This window comes from Chelmon rostratus, chromosome 12, assembly GCF_017976325.1.
Source record: "Chelmon rostratus isolate fCheRos1 chromosome 12, fCheRos1.pri, whole genome shotgun sequence".
NCBI lineage: Eukaryota > Metazoa > Chordata > Actinopteri > Chaetodontiformes > Chaetodontidae > Chelmon > Chelmon rostratus.
The window spans coordinates 19,033,073-19,055,211 of NC_055669.1; the positions used below are offsets into that span (position 1 = coordinate 19,033,073).

Consider the following 22,139-nt stretch of genomic DNA (forward strand, 5'->3'; position numbering starts at 1 on the left):
CAACCAGGAAAATCTTAACAGTGAAAGAAAGTCACCAGTGTACTTTTCTTTCTCTTAAACGGTGGGGTTACATTTGTGCAAGGCACTTCACCCTCATCTGCTCCAGGGGGCCGGATCTGCTCAGAGAGTCCCACTACGAATCTCTCAGGTGTGAATGTGAAGCCGCGCGTTGTTCAAACCGAGATTAGGAGCTTGGCAAATCCTCCATGGATAAATAAAGGTTAAATACACATGACAATGCAAACACCGCAAGCAGTAGCACAACCACTTTTCCTTGTCATCACCGTTGTCAGTGACAGACTGCCTGGACTACGCTGCTGCAGTTGCTTGCCACACAGACCCTCTATCTCTTTGCAGCCAGCCAGGAGAGTCGAGGCCCAGCACCCCCGGGGCACTGACACAGTCTGTCCTGAATGTCTCTGACTCCCCTGGTGTTTAACTGCCACCCAGTAAACCAGCCAGTCATGCTGTAACAAAAGACAACAAGTCTTGAAGGATCCAGCCGGGTTTTCAGCCTCTGCCAGGGCAGAACGATTAGGGATGTCTGGAGTGTCTGTGCTTTCAGGCACGCCCACACTAATCAACAGCCATGTCACGGTCAATGAAGGTGTCAAAGAGGGAGGCGATAAAGGTCACTAACAGGTCAGCACAAGTACAACACCTTTCTTTTTAGAGGGAAGTCTGTTCGGGTGCAGCTATAAAGATACACGCACGACAGAGGTTGTAATTTACAGATGAAGAGAAAAGGGAAAAAACACTTCACATCTGCAACTGCCTATAGCTCGCACGCCGCAATGCAGACACCAGCGGTTGGTAAACAACCATCAATTTTGTGCAGCGTGTGAGCCACAAAAAAATGTAGCGGACGGATACTGACTCAAAAGCAGAAACATAGATGTGCCAGCCTTCCTACTGCGCTGCACCACTTTGACCTAGCTGTCTGCAGTCTCACACACACAAAGAGGCGTGTGTGTGTTTGTGTGTGCACATAAAGAAAGTGTCGTCTAAGATCAGATAGAGGACCTTCAGTTCCTGTTCATTCTGTGCTACAAATACACTAAGAAAGAGCTAAACCAAGACAGGAATGTATGCTGGATGACAGATATTGTCTGTCATACTATGCTTTTATTCTCTCTGTTGTTGTATTCTTTTATTTTGTGAAGCACTTTGTGTTGCATTTTAAATGGATGAAAAGTGCCATGTGAATAAAGTTTGATTCATTGATTGAGAATTGGGGTTTTTAGGGAAATTATACACATGGAGGAGAATCAACAAGTCTCCTATGTAAAGGCCCAGGATTAAATCTCAACGTGTATATGAATGCGCATTTTCACGTATGCATGCACGCAGAATATCAAGCCAGCTTCACTGATCACACATTGTTCCATCAGACCATCAAGAGCCCATCAGACCGGCATGAGTATCCACTTACGAGGAAGAGCTGACGGTCGTGTAGCCGGAGGGACACTCAGGGATGCAGGCACCGTTGTGGATGACGTACTCGTGACAGTCGGGGCTCTTGCTGTGCTCCTTCTCCCGTTTGCATCTGTTGTGGAGATCCTGGCAGAATGCGAAGGAGACGCAGCGCCAGCCCTTGTAGGTGAAGTGGTTTTCGGGGCAGCGCTCCACACAGTTGCCCTCGTGCTGGAGGCCGCGGCAGGCCACGCAGTGACTGGCTGAGTTGGGCTTCAGACAGCCGCCCAGGCACTGGTCATGGCAGCACTGGTCGTCCTTGGTGCAGGCTCGGTGTTTACACTGAACAGGGCACACTGCAGGTGAGAGAGGAATAACAAAGGCAGGTTAATAAAGGCAAGGTGAGATAAGTTAAAGAAAAAGGTCCATCTCAAAGTGTACAAGTGCTAAGAATTGAATGTGAGCAGCAGGAAGAGAGACACAAGAAACAGGAACTTATCATTCAAACAGCTACATAGTATTTCAGCTCCCCGTGTCACAGGTGATTTCAATCAGTCTTCAATGACAGTATATCTTTATATCTCTAATGCCACAGAAATCTCATATGGTCAGATCAGCAGGGGAGAAATCCCTCTTCACTGCACTCGCCAGCAGCCCAGAGGACCATCTGCCATTGGCCAACAAGCGTACTGAATACAAACAGCGGGGATCCAGCACTAGTTGACAAAAGACAGACACTTATCCAGAAGGCTTGGTGAAAGTGAGGCAGAGGGGAAAACTGGCATTGGAAACATACACTATTTTGCAAGCGAGACACGTGTAAGATGTCTTTGCTTGGTTCCTTTTTTGTTCTTGTAGAACAAAAAAAACTAATTTCATCAGTGACTACGACGGTTAAATGAGTTAAACAAGTGCTTGGAAATGAAGACAAATATAATGAAAAGACCCGATGGATCAGCTGTTTTCGAAAACTATTGTGCAACTACAAAATTAAGCAAAAAAATGAAAGAAAATGTAGTTAATTGTCATCTCCTTTTTATGTTGTGTAGGGTTATTAAAAATCTGTATCCTAGGATGCTGTGCAGGTAGATAAAAATATATCACGACATCTGCTTCGATACGGCAAATCACACACAGCAAAGCGTTCGACTGGTTAGTGCTAAAACAATTATTCGACTAATCGACAGATGGTAAATTAATATCCAACAATTGTGCACACTGATTAATCATTTAGGCCATTTATCAAGCCATAACGGCAAATAGCCACTGGTTTCCCATTGAAAATGTACTTCTTCTGGGCTTAAGTAAAATAAGGTTTGTTGGACAAAACAAGGCAGATGATACAACATATTGTGTTAAAAAAACTGATAATGAAATGAATCCTTAGTTGAAGTCCTGCAGTGGATATAGTTGTTGTTCAACAACATGACAATAATACATGATACATTATAAATATCAATGCATTGCTGCAGTTGCCACAGTACAACTAAACTAAACTTTATCACAGGCCTCTTTTTAGCATGACCTACACATGCTCTTTGTGAGCAAGCAGGAGAAATAAACACAGAAAGATGCAGTGGCAGTCACACAAACAACAACACGCACACACTGAAGTAAAGTCAGGTTTCTGTGGCATAAAAAAAACGATCAAATAAAGGACAGAGACACAAATCTGTAGTTTGGCTGTTTATGCATACGTCTGCAAGTGTGTGTGTGTGTATCTGTAAAGCAGCCTGTTACGTAACATTAAACATTAGACTCTCAGGACTAGCAGGTGTGTGTGTGAGAGAGTTAAGTGTACCAGAGTTTGTGTGTGTGTGTGTGGACAGTGAGGACAAGTGTGCAAGGATGGATGGAGGCTCCTCAGAGGTAAATACAGCTGACTGACCTGCCTGCTGAGATTAGCTTCTCATCCACAAGAGCCATATTAAGACCGCTCAACAGCAGGGGAGATAATGAGTCGCTGAGGTTAGGGGCAGGTCACAGGTCAGACCGTAAAGATGTGAGTATGTGTGTCTTTAACGAGTCTGAACTAATATTCAGTCACAAAAACCAAGATGGGAAAGGGATATCTGGGTGCTGCACTTCAGATTACAGGAGGCAATGAACCTCAGTAATCTGTTATTCTTTGTGATAGTTTTCTTTTGATTGCCGAGCATGACTCGGTCAGTGACCGTCCAAAACTGCTTGGCCTCATTAGTGTCATGGGGTCAGCCCTTAAACGAACAAAACAACATGGACCCCCTGCCCTCTTACATTCACAGAGGCAGGCTCTTGAAGTGCATGGAGAGCGTGTGTTTGGGGCGGGCGGCAGCAATATGAGAATGGCAGGGTGAGGGGGAAGCTAAAGGGGGCACAGTGCTTGAAAACAAATGATATAACCACCTTTTATCTACGTCAGCCTGCTAGTCGAAATAATCTGCTCCATGGTGGGATTTACAAAGAGCACTGACGATGATTTCCACACGGACAAACAGAAATGCCCTCTTGATACGATGTTTTCCAGTTTATTTCAAAAGCTGCCCTTCAACTTTTCCTCAAATGCATGTACCGAACACACGCACATGTGCACACACACACAAAAGCTTTGCTGTATCCTCACACCGACTCCTGATCCTCTAGCAGGGCTCCATGTCGGAGCACAGGCCCAGCAGCAGATCCACCCTCAGCCTTAGCCAATGTGTTGGCTAGCTGTAGAAGCTAGCCATTCAAATGGCCTCTCCCATCTCCAAGGAAGACAGGCGCACAGTTTAACCCTTTGTGTCCCTCTCCCCTCCCTCCCAGCCAGTCAGACAGCAGCAGCAATGGGAGGTGCGCAAAAAAAAAAAAAAAAACGACACGAGAGCCACATAGTAACAGGCCGGAGCTGAAGAAAAAAGCACTGCACCGCTCCACTCTTTCTCTCGCCACACTACAACGAATCGGCTGCTTTTATACTAATGAAAAGCAGAAGCAGTTTTTATTAAGTACTTTTGATTTATTTTGGCATGCACATCTGCAGAGGGACGAACGCAGTGCTGCAGCAAAATCTTTCTATTCAGGAGTCCTTGTTGAGAGAAACGTGGTGCCTTCTGTAGTAAATGAGTTCAAACTCACGCTGACACAATCATGTCAGGATGGTGCTGAGCAGCCTCGGGATACGCATCATGTCTCATCATGTCCACAAGTGATTAGGAGTTTTTACAGACTTCAATGGTCCTGGAACAACAGAAAAATTTCCATCCACATGGAGATATTTGTTTAAACTGATACCTCCATCTGTAAAATGAATGCAATCAGTTATAAGAGTAAAGTCTTTCAGACACTTTTTGTTAATCTTTATTTTTTTTAACAAAGTCTGGTGGAAATGTTTTCTTTCTAAACTGATCACTATCACTTTTGGGTGAGATCCATTTGATGTTGCAACCTTTTAATTACAGTTAAATAATGATGTTATCTACATTTTGGCCGACTAACATTCTGCTCACATATAAAACACTGCATTAAAGCTGAAACAATTAGTCAGTTAACTGATTAGTCGATATATGTATAGTCAACATACAAATTAATCAGTGACAATTATGCTCATCAGTTAGTGTATGAGATGTATAGTCAAGCAAAAATTCTAAATATTTACTGGTTCCAGCTTTTCAAAAGTGAGGATGTGCTGCGTTTTTCTGTTTTCTATCATTTTAACTGAAATATATTTGGGATTTAAACACATTGACTGGACACAAGATATGTGAAGGCATCATCTTGAATCTTTCAGTTTTTGACATTTCATGTACTTTCAATGGAGTTTTACTGATTCATCAAAAAAAAAAAAAACTGCAAGCTGCAGCCCTACATTATATCTTCTATAGGTTTAAATTAGAGCTGAAACGATTTGTCTATTAACTAACTAATCAACAGACAGAAAATTAGTTGGGAACTGTTTTGATGTCACTTAAATCATTTTTCAAGTATAGATAGAAAACATGATCTAAAATAAGACTGTGTGAGGATTTTCTGCTCCTCTTTGTTTTATGTTATTTTAAATTGAATATCTTTACATTTTGAAGTGCTAGTAGGACAAAAAACGTCACTTGTGACGAGCATTATTTACTTATTTTGATATTTCAGCCTGAGTAGATCATAATAGGTAATGAAACTACCGCCAGCTGCGGCCCTAGATTGCATGCGCAATGCAAGTGTCACATGTCTGGTGTTTTTTGACGGAGGCACCAGTGAGTGCAAAAAACAAGGGTTAATGTGGGTCAGTCAATTTCAGGGACTGATGTCGAGCTCCAGGCATGCACTGAGTGCCACCTGAGAGAACAAGCAGGCGACCACTTTCATGAAGGACCAAAACAAACCACTCACTGTCCAAAAGATTTGTACAGTTCACTTCGCCAGCTGCTGACTTGGCCGTGTCTGCGGAGTTGCAATCAATGCTGGTAGCTGATCCTAAATTAGCAGCATTATTCACTATTAGACATCATAAGAGGCTTTTATAATATCAACAACAGTGACCACACTGAAGGAGATATACTTGTTTCTTGTGTGCTTGTCAAAAATGCTTTCAAGGTCGAGACCCTGAGGACCTTTGAGAGTGGGGCCACCCCAAGCCGTCTTTGATCTCCCAGAGCGGGAGAGAGCTAAGGAGACTGTTTGGGAGTTTGTCATTCTTTCCTTAAAACATGCAAATCTCTTAATGCAGACCCAGTTTCTTTATTATCATTACAAACCCAGCAGCCAGGACTGTTCATGAAGAGCATAGGTCGATTAGTTATGCTCGGCTTGAGTTTGGTCTTGTCAGCATCTCCACTACTTATCTTCCATTTGGACAGAGTAAAATCACTTGACAACAATAAATCAATGGGGATTTGGGGAGGCAAGTGCTGGGTCGGCAGTTGGACTTAGGTCTGTTTGCGACTCGCTACATCTTCTTAAAAAAAGTCTTGGGGCTGGATGTGTGTATCGCCTCCCTTCTCTCCTTATCCTTATTACTATGGTTCCTCTGGCATGCTGGTCAGGGCCTGTCTGATCTCTTGTCATGCGGTTTGTGCAAAGTACAGCAGGATCACATGAAGGCCGGGGTATAATGCTGCAGACATGCCTGGCTTTTTATCTCATCAGCGGAGGTTTTACTTGGATGAGGGGGGGCAGAGCCACACAATGAGATGCTCAATCCCCAAAGCCCGAATTGGACATCAAGAACAAACCAACGCAACTCCAGACCCCTGTGAGACAGAGATGAATGCACCATGTCAGGGCGATGCCAACATGGAAACGAGAGGTGAAGAAACAGATTTGCACAGCCTGCCAGGCAACGGCGAGCTTCAACAGCGTGGGGTGTCGAAAAGGCAGAAAGAATCCACATTGCTTGCAAGGAATGACTCATACAGTTCATAACGGTTCCTTGTCTGCTGTCTGCAAACAAATGCACACACTCTGTATGAAGACTTTTCTGTCTTTGTTTCTAGCAACATGAAAATGCACACCACACACTTCACCATTTCCTAAACTCTGGGATTTCTGCCTAAAATTAAGAGCCTCAGTACTTGTCATTAACCACAATCGTCCCTAACATCTTTGTGGTGAGTTTTTCCAAGTTCCCTTTTATGGCTGTGATGAAACAGCAGCTTATTCTGGCTTTTTTGTATTGAGATGATATTAGAACCCAGTAAATGCCAAATGGGAATGCGGTCGTGCGCTGGTTGGTAGTTAAAATGCCACGTCCATGACGAGGGTAGTATTTAGTTTCTTATGAAAGAAAGTTTTTTGCTGAAGGCCCAGAAGAGAATAATCTAAAGAAGAACAAATAATGTGCTTTTCTTTAAATGTTTCCACACTTCTGACAATTTAAAATAAACTGACAGAATAACAGCGCAGCAACTTGAGTATTAAAGAGACTGCCAAAATTGAAAAAATTAATTCCTGTTTCACGTACAAGTATGACATGGGTTGCTTAGCACTTACTGCTTGTACAGCAAAACAGCTGACTAGATATTTAAGGATAAGAAGGCCATACAAACATTATAAGAAAGGCAAAAAGAAAAGACAAACTAATTCACTAGTCTTGTAAATGCATAGGGGTTCAACTAATTACTATTTTCATTTTGACTTAATCATTTCAGTCAATAAAAAGTCATAAAACAGTAAAAGAAAAATGCCCCTGAACCCAGGCAACTCAAAGATATTCAAGTTGCAAAATAACAGAGAAACACATTTTCATTAACTACAACCCCAATAGTTGGGGCGCTGCATAAAACATAAATACAACCCAACCTTTTTGGAATCGGTTGTAAACTAAACTCTGTGAAGGAGGTCATTTAACTCATTGTTTCAGCATGAAATGCATACGTTACATCAAATTACAACAACCAGTGGTCATTGCTCAACAACCCAATCTACATGCAGCTGGTATGCCCACTTGGGGATTTTTTTTTTCCTAACCGAGGTACATATTCAAAATAACATTCCCTACCAGCTTGTTCATCTGTTTTTGTTGGTCACACAAGGGTTTGTTGCAACAGACTTGCTGGTGCAAGTTCAACAAGCTATTTACAGCACTGAGCCTGCTCTTCAATCACTGCGATATTTTTTAATACATTCAGTAAACCATCAGTAGAGATTGATCAAAGTTTATTCTGCTTGCTACAATCCTGTTTCCTGTCAACTGATTTTGGCAATTACCTATGTTTTTGTCTCCCAAATTCAATGTTTTCTATTTCAATTTTTGTGTCTAATCAATCACGAAGATATTCTAAATGTAATATCAATGAATTTGACGTTACATGTGATTGCACTATTCCTGATCAAACGGATCTTCTGCAGGAGAGCCTCCACATGCATCTTGAACACACCAGGTAAGTGGGTCTGACCGAGGCTACGCTCACGCTGGGGACCAGAAAACGGTTGTAGCTTTTTCATTTGTTCCATCAGAATATCTGACTCAGCGCATGCAGCCAGGAAGCCTTCAACAAAGTCGGGTTTTGCATGTGCTGATGTGGTTGCACTTTTGGGAGTTTGGTGACTTGATGAGCTCTTGCTAATGCGCTGTGTCTCTCTCTCTCTTCTTCTCTCAGACGACTTCCTCAACAAGACTGTGTGAGTGAGTGTGAGAGAGACCAAAATATAGCAACATAGTTTTTTTCCCCCTGTTCATTTGGATTTGGATGTTTATAAATTTGCATCCACATTTTGGTAATGTCTGCAATATTCCGCATTTTAGCAAAAAATTATGCCTGTGTCACGGACGCCGCACAACACAGGCCATCATTTTTGACTATTTTGCTTTCATCAGGCTCGTACATGAGGTTGTTTTTGGTCTTTTAATATGGCACAAGGCCTTCAGAGCAGTTCGTTGAGTATTGTCAGTTCCATAACCTCCAGGTCTATCCAAATACAGCAGTCAGAACATAAAAACTGTCCTAGAAAACACAATGTTCGAACTTCACAGTGCCTGAAGAATACAGAGTGTAAATACACGAAATGTCCTAAAAGCAATGGATGCAAATATGAGCCAGACATCTGAGCCCCTTTTCCTTTGGTCCTCTATCCAATTTGAATATAACAGATAACATTAGTCGACACCATCTTTGACGTTTCTAGTTTTATAACAGAATTAAAATCCTTGACAGTGCCCTTGGCACATTAAATTTATGATTCAACTCGCCTCAGGCGGTGATGACCGGTGTCTCTGCCCTTAGACTCACTAACGTCTGTCATTAATACAGAGCTGCCTGGTTTCCTCTCCACTAGTGAGGAACAGATGTTATATAGTCCCCACTTCTATTTCCAAACATGTCTCTGCCAACTGCAGCTCCCTCTATAGCTTTAATAAGAATGAGATGGTGGCAAATGAAGACGGATGGACGGAGGGACATAAAATCAACAATGAATGAATTCATCGAGTACGTGACATCTGAGTCGAGATGTTGACTTTGTAAAGAGTTGCATATAGACAGGAACATTATGCCAATCTACAATGTTAAATTCGCTATAAAAGCAAATCATTGACGATGCCCAGTGAAATTTAATGAATTACTTTATCATGGCTCAAACAGCCTCAGGCTTTGTTGACTGAAGTTAACACTGAAATTAACATCTCACATTTCTGAGTTTAGGTTTTGTAAGAGTTGAGGGTTATTACAGATAATCAAAAATGTATCACTAAAAATAAACAGATTTTGCAAACGGTGAGAGAAAAACTGTGCAGTTGTTTGGAGGGCCTCCACATGTAAAGGAAAGGCTTTTATTGACATGTGAAAAAGAAGAAAAACTCATTTATTGACCTTAAACACGAAACATTCTGTTTTCAGCATGTCTCCTTTTTTTGTTTTAGATTTTAGAGCTGTAACAATTGGCTGATTAATCCATAATTCAATCAACAGAAATTAATAACAAACATTTTAATAATTGATTAACTGCTTGACTTCACTTTTTTCAAGTAAAAACACAAAATATTTGCTTGTTCCAGCTTCTTAAATGTATGTATTTGCTGCATTTCTTTGGTTTATATAATAGCAAATTTAGCATCTTCAAGTTGTGACTGTTGCTTGGACAAAACAAGACACTAAATATGTTACTTTTGGCTCTGTGGTCTTTTTTTTTGTATTTTGTAATATTTTATAGACAATGCAATTCATTGATAAATTGAACAAAAGTAATTAGATTAATCGCTAATGAAAAGTTAGTTATATACCTATATAATTGTAAACTGAATATCTTTGGGTTTTAGACTGTTGGTCGGACAAAAACAAATTACATTTCACCATCTCTCGGTTTTGGACATTTTACACACTAAACATGTCATCAATTCATCCAAAAAACATAACTGCCAGATCAATCGTGAAAAAAGTGCAGCCTTTGAACAAACAAAGTCAGACTAGCAGGGGCTGATTTTCACCTTGTCGCAGCTGTGTCAAACATCTTTTTTATTGTTCTTTAAAGCAAAATAGATGGCAAACACACACACACACATCAGTCAGGAACATTAATAAATGTCATTCTGACATCTAGATAGTCAATCATGCATCGCTAAGACTCAGAAACGATTAATCTCATTTAAATTAAGGCAAAACTAAGTACGTCACAGAAAAAGATTAAAATTGTTGCCTGAACGTGACCTTATAAAAAGCAATGGCTCATGAACTTGGTTTATTTGTCTCATTTTTTCTTGGTAACCACTTGCCAGCTGGTCTGACTCAGCAGCAGCAGCAGGGCTCGTTTGAGACGACTCTGGTAGCAACAGGAACCGTAAACAATTTCATTAACCGGCCCCGGCCTCCGCTAATAGAACAAAAACACACAAACAACATGGAAAAGCACTTTTTGTTTTTAATGTCGCCCTGCTGCAGCGGCCATCTGAAGGCAGGATATCCAGTTTGTCCGTGACTGGAATAGAAATGATAAACACTGTGCACTCATTGATGGGCAATTATGCTGCCTGCTTGACAGGCAAATGACGCACGCTACAGCCTTGAATCTTCATTTCCTTCCAGGGCTCAGTGTCAGGCTAAAATAATGACTACCTCTGTGGCTGTCTTTGACTACCTGTTGTGACACCAAAAGCATTTATGTCATATTTATGTCATTTATGCAACATCACACAACCCTTTGTCTTTTTTAAGATGCAAATTTTAACGAATGTAACTGATCTCCTGTTGAGTGCAGAAGTCCACAGTAAAAAGAAATAAGAAACGCTAGCAGGAAGAGAGCAGTCACCAGACCAGAATTAAGGGTCGATAACAAATTTCTTACGGTTTAGATTGCCTTGTCGTTGTTTTCTCTGCATTAACTTTACTTTAAAGCTCATTGGAAGTGAGGAAGGGACTGTTGTTGACGGCTTTTAGATATGACGCTTGTGTCTAAAGTTGGGCCAAATTTTTGATTAGTGACTGATCTTTGGAGAGTTTAGTGGATATACAACAGCTCTGCATCCAAAATATCACAGAAGGACAAAGCCAATAATCCTGAGTCAACAAAAAGTTAATTGGTACTATTTCAATAATGGTTTAATTGAGTAATTTTTCGAGGTAAAAAGCTGAGGATTTTCTGTTTAATATCAATGCAAACTGAAAATATTTGGGTTTTTGACTGTTAGTTTGACAAAACAAGTTTTCTTAGTTTATACGCAAAACAACGACAATTAATAGAGAAAATAACGTGCAGATGAACGGATAAGGAAAATAGTCATTGATTGCAGTCCTGTTCAACACTAACGCCAATTTTGTGTTGTCCTCACAAGTTTGCTGCCATTTTCTATTTGATAGATTTTTTTCATTTTGCTTTTCTTGGACTGCAGTAACTAAACTAAGAAGCCAAAATCAATTACATCTGAGTCCCTGAATCAACTCCCTTTCACAAAACACACTTTTCAAGGGTACAGATGTCTGTAATTTCTTCATTTATTTGCAGCCTTGAGTAGACACAAAACAAAATATTAAGGCTTGGCTCTGACGGTGTGAGGTGTTATGATATTAGACAACAGTGATATTTTGGCGCACTTCACAGAAATGAAAAACAATTTGGTACACGCGCAACAGACTGTGATGACAACACAAAAATGATTTCCCCAAATAAAACAAAACTACTCATTTAACATAAAAATGACTAATAAACTGATAAAACATCTGGTGGTTGCATGTCACTTGCGAGAGTAGATAAAAAGAAACATTTTCCTGCGGGCCTGATTAAACCAGCAGTAAAACAGCAGCTTGTAAATCGAACGCTGTGGTGAGTGTGAGCGTGTACAGCGCTGAAGAAACGCCTGTCGGCCCAGCTTTAACAAATGCCTGAAATGTCTGGGATTCCACGGGAATGGCTCCAGTAGCTGAACGGCGAGGGTTCGCAGGGTGCAGCTCCACAAGACTGAGTGCCAGAGCAGTTAAGTCAGCTCAAAGGAAAGGACTCATGGTGGGTGGGTGTGTATGTGTGCGTGTGTGTGTGTGTGTGTGTGTGTGTGTGTGTGTGTGTAGGGGTGTCTGAGAGCATTCTGGATTTAGGCTAGTAGAATCAATCTGCATACTGAACCATGGAAAGAGTAGACTGGGGGAAAAGGGAGTAGATTTTTTTTGACTTGTACGCATCTGTCCGATCTCACGTGATTGCTTTTTTCTTTTTGTGGCTGATTACAAAGCGAAGTTTCCTGATAGAAATCAGGTCAAACAAGCCAGAATTTATACTCCAAAATAACTTTACTCGTTGGGTTATGAAGGTCCGTGTACAGAATGAAGCATTTTCATTTGTTGCTTTGTGCATTGTAATCAACGGACTCACATGAGTAGCGGGTAATACACGTAACTGGTGAGGATTTCAAGTTTTGCTACAAACAATCACCAGCTTTAGCGTGGCAGCTTCATTTTTTTCCTCTTTACTGGGGGCTAGAGCACAACTCCATTGAGTGTTTTAAAGAAGAATCAATTATCCGAGGCAAGCAAAGAAACCAAAAATGAAAGACAAATAGCTCACGGACTAGTTGAATACTGGGTTAGAAGCTTTTGCAGAGCGGAAACCAATAAAGGAATTGATGATGCCAGGGCTGTACTATTTCTTTTGGACGTATAATCTACTAACCCATAAGAAAATCTATGGCCTTTACCTTGTAAACTCGTTGGCCATATGTGCACTAACAGTATAGTTTATTATATTTAGATGACGTCTGATGTAACGCTCTGTGAGATCACTGAACAGCAACTGAAGGCCTCTAATAAAATCCCAGCAGTCTGCACTGACGAGCAGTGACAGCAAATACATTTAGCACATTGCGAGGTAAGGTAAAGTAAGTTCATCTGTGCTGGTGAATTGAGGACATTTTCATCCATTTCATGACTGTTTATCTTCAGCAAGGTTGTAACGTCTTTATCGAGCGCAAATCTCGATTTCCTATCAGCTTTGTCTTCATTTTAAAGCAATTTCATTTACTTCTCGCTGCAGTGGCGGGCAACAACGTGCAGGAAGCTACAGATTGAAGCTTTAAGGTTTAATATTATATAGAGGAAACTGAATGAATAGGGGCCATGACAAAAATAGAAACAGAAGGAATGATTCATGTGATGGGAGGACGACAAGGCTGTCTTGGCTTTCAAACACTGTTCATGTTTTTAAGGCAGTGCTACAGGCAATGAATATATAAGCTCCACCAGACTGTTAAAACTGGCCCTTGCCGTGGCAGAGCAACATCAAAGAGCACTGTTCTTACACCGTTGGCAGGTATAAAGCGACACAGAGTCAAAGTTTTCAGCGCCAATACTGAACACCAGTCAAAACAGTATAATACAACCATGGTTCCTTCACGTTTTGCCACAGCAGGAGTCACTTCCATCTCAAAATAATAAAGCTCAGTAACAATATCCTCCCATTTCCCCACAGACAGCTTTACTAGCAGCTAAGTTTGTCCTCTTTCCTGCCTTGCTGACCTCCACGGGTCACCCATCAGTATTTTGGTCTCATAAAAGTGTCCGCTGCTACCGAGGCGGCACCCCAGGCCCCTGTGTCCATTCATAACCTCAGAGAGGAAACAGACCAACAAAGACAGGAAACAATTGGGAAGAACGCTCCGTGAACTTCTACGACCACGGTTGTTCAGAGTGGAAAAGGACCGTGGCGCCAGCGCTGACCGTTGCGTGTGGGAGCCGCGACAAGGTCGGCAGAAAGGAGAGCTGAGGGTCAACGGTGAGGCGGGACCCATTCCCCAAACCCACTCACCCCTCCTCACCTCCATAGTGACCAGTGACCTCGCTTTTCCTTCTGATCCGGCCTGGGTGAATGACTGATGTGTTCATATCCACGATTACACCACAGTGTTACTCTCCTGTTTCCTAGCAGCAAGACTAAACAATAGCTGTCCACTCTGTCTGCACACACGCACGCACACCCACGCACACACAGAGGTTATGTCCCTGTGTGATTTATAACCCATGTCTGTGATGCCGTTACACACACACTGACCCTGACAAATCTCCAAGTCCATCTTGTGATTGGTGGACAGACATAAGTGATGTGAGCCAAGATTAAATTTGGAACATCCATATCAAGAAAGGCCTGGCACCTCACCTGACCTGACTCAAATGTGATTCATAACAATACTCCCAATCGTGAAACCGACAGTACTCTCCCTCTGCCCACAGGCTACAGAGGCACACATGCTACAAGTGTGGAGAGTGCCAAACCAATCGGAGTTTGAGGCGTCTGCTGAGAGCTGCTCTCCACCTTATGGGAGCTTATTAAATATGTAACAGATCCTGCAAACCCAAACACTGTTGAAAGCTGCTGCTGCTGCGGCGAATGAGGAGGAGGACGGCGGCCTCCCGCCCTGCGCAACTCATCTCTGGCAGAGGTTAGATAATCAAGACCACTTTTAATAATGTGTGCAAAATACTAGCCAACAGGGTAATACATGCTCTTTTATATATCTCTCTGGGCTCGGTGAAAGGCTTGCAAGAGAAACCGCTCCGCAAAGGGAACAAACACAAGCTGCACTTGATTACGACAAAGATATTAAAAGGACCTTTGAAGATGAAGATGACACTTTCACTGCAATAGAAAACACAACACCGCTTTTAATTACTATGCTGAAAATCTAGTAATCACAACATAATTACTAATGACACAAAAATGGATTAACAATGAAAAATGTTTCATCCATTTAAGTTCATTTGTGCTGAAACTGACACTTCCACTTTATGGGCTTTTGACCCTCCTAGCTACTGTATGTAGCAGCTCTGACAGTGCACAAAAGATTAAACAGCCTCCTGTGTGTACAGTCCACTGCCACAACAATCTCACTTTTAGATTATAACCTCTCCAGACAGCCCACAATACAAAAACTGTTTATAACCAACATCCCTGTCACAGCAGACAGGAGAAAATATTTAATACTTTTGTAAATTAAATTTCAAAAAGACTTTTAAATGCCTTCTAAGGGCTTTTTCAAAAGAAAATGAACTCAAAAGCTCACCAAGACAGGTTTGAACAAGTTTAGAAGGTTAAGAAAGACCCAGCATTTATTAATGATAATTTTAAATGGGTTCATCATTCCATCACCTCAAGTCCTGTCAATGCAGGACCAAGCTGGAAAACAAATGTCGCTTTTGAGAGGACATGCCACTTCATTTCATTTTACAGTAATTGCAACTTTGGTGCACAGATATGACTCATACTTTTATCCTTCTACTGGTGTTTTCCCCAAATTTGAATAAAAAGAAGAAGACCACCCTTCAGGGCCTGGGTTTTTTTGGTGCATTCCCAATTTGAGTTTGGCCAGGCTCGATTGTCGCACGTCATTCCCCGTCTTTCTCCCCTCATTTCCTGTCAGCTTACTACTGTCAACTCTCAAAGACATAAAATGTCTAAATATATTTCAAAGAAAAAAACTGGCAAAATTAAAGAAAAAAAATGATGGACAGATGGTCAACCTACCAGTGCAGTTCAGCAGTGGAAAAAAAAAATAATATCCCAACAGGAAGCCCCTGATTTCTTATTGAGTCACAGCCAATATATTCAGCTGCCAGCCCTTTTCAGGGCTCAAGCAAAGCTGACGTCCTAACAGCCAAAAAGCTGTGCCACATAACAGCCATTACCAAAACATAATCAAATGCCCATTATCTTCAAATGAGTGTTGGCAAGAATAGTAATTCATTACAAGTAAATAGACACAACAGTAATATTTCTCTTCACACCAGCTCATAATTTCAAGTCAATTTTTAAAAGGAAATAAAGGTTTGCTTTGTTTTGCAACAAATTTGATATCGAAAACTAGACACTAGACACATTAAGCGTTTCACAACTACCGACTATTGCCAGTAATGGGGTTTTTCATGTCTTTTGGAATAACATTTCAGGCCCTGATACACTTCAAAATCAATGCAGGCACGAACAACAGGACAGCGTAGTGCACACAATTTGGTTTATTACATTAGGCGTTACGCAGACGCGCTCACACATGTGTGATGCATACAGTCCATATGGTCATAAATTTTGGGCTGCATCTGGATGTCTGCAATGACCCTCACGGACATGGGCTGTTGGCCAAAATTACGTCATGACTCTCTCGACTACATGGAAACTAGTCTGAACTTGATTTTTAATAACATTAACATACTGAGATAGTACAGGTTTTAAAATGCTTCGGCAGGCCTATTCCCCAACACAGCCTGGAGACATGTACCAACATTTATGATGATTTGTCAAAGTGTTAACAAGTGACGGCCATTTTCGCGCTCCACGCCTTGCAAACTTCTTGCTCATTAAGAAAAGGAACATGTATCTCAGTCCAGCAGTGGTTTATACCCATTTTGGTGTTGAGGTACAGGGTGTGGCCTTCCCAAAACTGCATTTCAGGGCCTTAATTATAGCGCCTTCCCCTTTTAAACCCTAATAATTTGTGACGTTGAAAAACGACCCAACCTCTAAAATGCACATGCACATGTTAAGTGTTCAAGCTCTGTTCGGAAAGCTTTTTTGCATGAATGTCTGATGTGTGAGTGTGTTTGTCAGGCATTTACCTTTAATAAAACTCTACAACATATACAACATAATTAGACTCAAAATTAATTGCAAAGATGAGAAAGATATTTTACAGGATGATGTCTTGTATTTGCCACTATTACAGCTGTTGACATTGTGTCTGTTTGTGTGTGCCTGCAGCCAAATCTAATCAGCTTTGGTAATGAGCATCTCCTGCAACCTTGTATTGCCACTTTGCTGAATGGACGCACCCAGTTTGGTGTAAAAAGGAGGGGGAAATAAACATTGGCTGCTCTGGGAGAGGCTCAAATGACCCCTGTTATAGAAGCAGGGAAGGGAAATGGGCTGCGACTCCAAACATGGGAGCTAAGCCAAGCCTCGTGGTCCTGCAGCTTTGTTTTCTGTTGGTGTACAGACCACAGAAAGTGTGTGTGACCTGCAGTGACCTTTGGCACTTACAGCAATTAACCACTGCCTATACTTTGCATTTAAAAACTTTTTCAAGACAGCAACATCGTCATTTTTCAGTTGTTCTCTGTTACATTAAGATACTAAAAGACACTTCTTGGAGCAAAAAATAATGTTGCAATCACAATTTTCTGCCTCTATTGGTATCAGATCCAATCTATGTTTGTGTATACATGCACGGTTTAGTGCATAAACAAAAGAAGACCTGAGACCAGCAGAGGATAAAAATAAAAAAAGCAAGTTTGGGAAAAGTATCGTACATTAAGTACAGAAGGTCTTTAAGAGGGTACATCTGAAGGGGACACTGAATACCTTGCACTCTGTCCTGTGGTTCTAGCTAGGGCTTAACCGATCTTTTCATGCTTTAGTGAAAGTAGGCAAAAAACCACAGGGCTCAGACCACAAGACCACAGGCCCTGCCCCTGCTGAATGCAGACCCATGACTGGAGATCAGAGCTTGCCAGTCATGGCCTGGTCTTAATTCATCGTCATCACACATTTAGGAAATCATCTCTGCTGTGAGACTTTTTATATAACAATTATGCCTGGACTTTCACCACATCACCACGATTTGACAAAAGGCCTTCTGGGCCTGTTCTGCAAATGTCTTTGTGATGACGATGAGGAACCACCTAAAGCACAAAGTCATCAGTGGAAACCCATAAAAACACTCAATCAGCTCAACAGAAACTGCATGTAACCGCCACACCAAACAAACATTAAGAAAAGCCTGAAAAAGCAGACATGTGCAGATAAACTTGTTCAAAAGAACTGTTAAACCAGTGTACGCAGTGTTGCGTAATGGTGTGAGCCAAGGTGTTCAGACAGCACCCATGCGCAAAATTCTTCTCAGCACTTGAACTTGAACTCTTTGGCAGTGTGAAAGGGGTGGGCTTGTCATTTTACAGTAAAATCCAGAACACAGAGGGAACGGCCCACATCGCCGGAGCTGTGCTTGAAGGGCACGATGACAAATGTGCCATGGAGTCTAATATCTTTTTTGCCTTCTCAACACCACATGAACAATGACAACACTAGAGTCTATTGAGAGTAAACATTCAAAGACTAACTGACCAGGTGTTGCGTCACATCTGTGAGGTTCAAGCTGCATTGACACAGAACTTGACCTATTTAAGCAAATGACACAGCTCTGACTTTTCAACACTAAAAGGGGATAAACTAACAAAAAACAAAGAACTATTTTTGTTTTAAATAGTAACCCTCATGTGCTTTAATGTGGTCCAAATGAAGAGTTGAATTCTGTAAATGCTACATGTTGTTGGACGTGGTCCAAAAGCCTCAGGAAATGGAAATAATGATGCGTTGATGGAAAGTAACTGAGATCTACACAAGGAGCTCCTACAGGTCACTGATCTAATCATAGGTGTCAGATACAGCCTCTCATCTAAAACTAGTGTAAAAGTTTTAGATGTAATTAACTCTCAGCATTACAACAAAGTAGAAACCAAACTGTGACAAATATAGGACAAAACTGAGCAAGTTTCTGAATTTTAAGAGTTTTATAATCACCATATTACAGCTGTAACCAGCAATTGTTTTTTTGATTAACCTGTTGAGTTTTGCCCTATAAAAATTGCATATTGATACCATTTAGACAACCAAACTTTAGAATATTCTAGGAGCAAGTCTTGGAAATTACTTGTTTTGTCAGATCAACATTTCAAATATATTAAATCAAAATCATTTAAACCTGACTCCTAAACAGTTGGCATGCTATGTAAATATAGATATTAACAGAATGCTGATACCAACAAGATGTGCATCTGTCTATCTATCTATCTAATTTGCAAATCCCTTCAGACATATACTCAATTGAAAACAGTACAAAAACAATATATTTAATGCTTTACCTCATCACCTTAGCTTAGCTTAGCTTTTTGGGACAGGGGATTTTAGAAATATGAAGTTGGATGGAAGGCAAAGTGTCAGGCAGTAGTAACATACACAGAACAAGATTTACTTCCACTCTATTATACTGCTGTGGTAGTGTGCTCAGTGTTGCCACTGTCAGCCTGTAGGCTTGTGCTGATCAGTAATAGGATCATATATTGACAACTGAAGGGATGATCAATGATCGTTTTTTTCCTACAGCGATATGAAGGGGAACATACTCTCAGACCTAAGACGTTATAAAACTGGAAAAGTCAGGTCTTGTCTGGAAAAGTGAAGGGGGTTAACCACAACATAAGTCCAGCATTCCAGTCTGGAAGCTGATCAGGAAAGGCTCACAATATGCCTGCTCACCAAAGCTTTGCTCTGCGTGCCGTAACAGTAGTTAATGTTATGGATATGAAATGGATTGTGATATTAAAGATTATAATGTTAAACAGAACACGATGCTCTGATATTGTCGCACCAAGCACAGACACACAGACTTTAAAAAGGACTTCACTGGCACACATCTTTTGATATCCTCTGTCTCAGCTTTGGTATCTGGGTAAAGCCCATAATATCCCCAAACACAAGATGTTACGTCACCTATCAGTGATCTCCAGTAACCACGACTGGACAATATGAACATAGAAATGATCGCCTGACCCTTGCAGGCAGAAACTATTTTTTAAAATCACTGAATAAACCACAGTCTCATTGATATATATTGATATATTGTTATAAATTGCTAAGAGGAATGCCTTCATCCAGTGCGTACTTATTCTCACCATTCTCTCTGTATCGAATTTTACGAATGCTAAAATGTTTGGCTTCGCTCCGACCGCTATCCAGGACCTTCATCTCACATATGACGGTCCTGGATTGGGACGAGGTAGTATTGCTGTTTGTTTGCAGATTGCACGAGTCAAATTCTGCCATAAAGAATAACAGAGATCAAACAGATTACATTAGAGTTAGAGGAGTATAACAAAAGACTGCTTACTTCTTTGGCAGTGGTTCTGAGTCCAGCAGCGCTCACTGAAGTGCCCGTTGATGGTGGTCGTCTGGCAGGTGGTCTTTCCGATGGCCGCCCCTGGGCACACGTCTCCACACTCTCTGTCGTTCTTGTTAGCCATGATGTAGTTGTCCTCCACTGAGTCTAGGATTTTGGACCAGTCCAGAGTGGAGAGATAGCAGAGATCTGGGTTCTTCTCGACTCTCACGGCTCCTCGGGTGATGTTCATCAAGCTATGGAGGCCGATCTCTCGCAGCTGGAGCATCTCGAACATCACGAGAGCATAGTTGAAGAACAGATTGTTGCCTCTGATCACAGTTAGGTTGGGGAAGAGGTCGCTAAGGCTCTCCAGGCCGTAAACCCTGAAGAGCAACAGGTAGTCGGTGACCACTATCAGTTTAGGGAAACTGAGACCCCGGAAATCCTCGGGCTTGGTCCTGAACATGAGTAAGATCTTCAGGTGACCTTCAATCACAGTGCAGTTCTCAAGTGTCTGCAGGTTGGTCACATTGTTCCGGATGTCCTTGCTAGGACAAACTGAAAAGACACAAAAACAAAGACAGGTTCTTTAAAACTAAATACCTTCATGTATGACACAAATCAAATCAAGTAAAAACAAGACTTGACCAATGTTGTGTGGAAAGGCAGAGATGGACAGTACAGTCTTAGGGGTAACTGGACAGTATTTCCTCATGAACAGGAAATGTTATGACTCTCGGATAGATTACAACTGCTGAACAAGACTGATGTGTTAGGCAAGACGTCTGCTCTGGAAACTGGAAAAACAGGGTTGAAGAAGTCAGACATGGTCTCAAGGAGGAAAAAAATAGCTCTCTTGGTAATTAGAGGGGATATTTTACTGAAAAATATACAGTCATGTCTCTGGCTTTGATGAAGAGCAGACCATCTTCACTGACATTTTGTTTAGCAACCACATATCTGGCCATGAGCCACTGTCAAATATGGAGTGCTGTCATCAGAGTGAGGCTGTGCTCATCCTTGGTTACGCTGAGTTGATTTGTGGAGCTTCTGTAACTCAAGACTATAAAAAACATTAGCTAATGCATTAAAAATATTTGTCTGCGAGGGGAACTGTGGCACTAATGGCCTTGTATTGCACTAGTTGTAGATTTGTGGCTTTGTCAGTCCTCACCCAGACACATGATCCTGTTTGATGAGAAATTCCTCAACTATGCAATTGCACAGATGGGCTACATTTTTGCCGTCTCAGTCATTTTAGATTCAACTAAACAAGGACACAGTGCAAGATATTAATGTAGGGCTGCAAATAACTTAGTTATCTGTCAATTATTTTTTTAATTAATCATTTAGTACAATGCCAATTCCAAAAAAGTTGCTCATAATTTTTGACACATTCTCAATTGAAAACAGTACGTAGACAACATATTTAATATTTGACCTCATCAGCTTTATTGTTTTTTTTTCAATTTATGCTTATTCTGAATTTGATGCAGCCCAAAACTCAATAACATAACATTTACAATGATATAAAACAGAGAAAAGAAGATCTCCATATTTATTTTTCATTCATTTTAGCATAGGTGCACCTCCTCTAAATGTAAAGTACATGCTTTTTATTTATTATTCATATCTTACTCATGTGCAATTTCAGAATTTTCCTCTGTGAATATCTTATCTTATTTGGGAAGCTAGACGTAGCAGATTTTTTGGCCTTTTTGCTTGAAAGAAAATAACTTCAACAATCAACATACTTGATGAAAAGTTCTCTTTCAAATGACCAACAAATTGTTTCAGCTCTACATAAATGTCAAGAAGCACTATAACTCCAGATAATGCAGTACAGTGATCTTGAAATCTGCAAAATATATCAAACACTATTACACTCAGGTGGGTCTGTATGGAGAGAGCTGACAGTATTAAGGATTTCCTCAACACT

At 41.0% G+C, this 22,139-nt stretch overlaps 1 protein-coding gene across 1 annotated transcript in view; it reads right to left on the reverse strand.

Annotated features, from left to right (window-relative positions):
- Positions 1 to 22,139, reverse strand: part of insra (insulin receptor a) — a 52,188-nt gene that overhangs the window by 20,704 nt on the left and 9,345 nt on the right. The window contains exons 2-3 of the mRNA XM_041950027.1: positions 20,210 to 20,758; positions 1,433 to 1,769 (exon numbers count right to left, since the gene is read on the reverse strand). Of these exons, the coding sequence (XP_041805961.1) occupies positions 1,433 to 1,769; positions 20,210 to 20,758 (886 nt within the window). The remainder of the gene's footprint in view (positions 1 to 1,432; positions 1,770 to 20,209; positions 20,759 to 22,139) is intronic.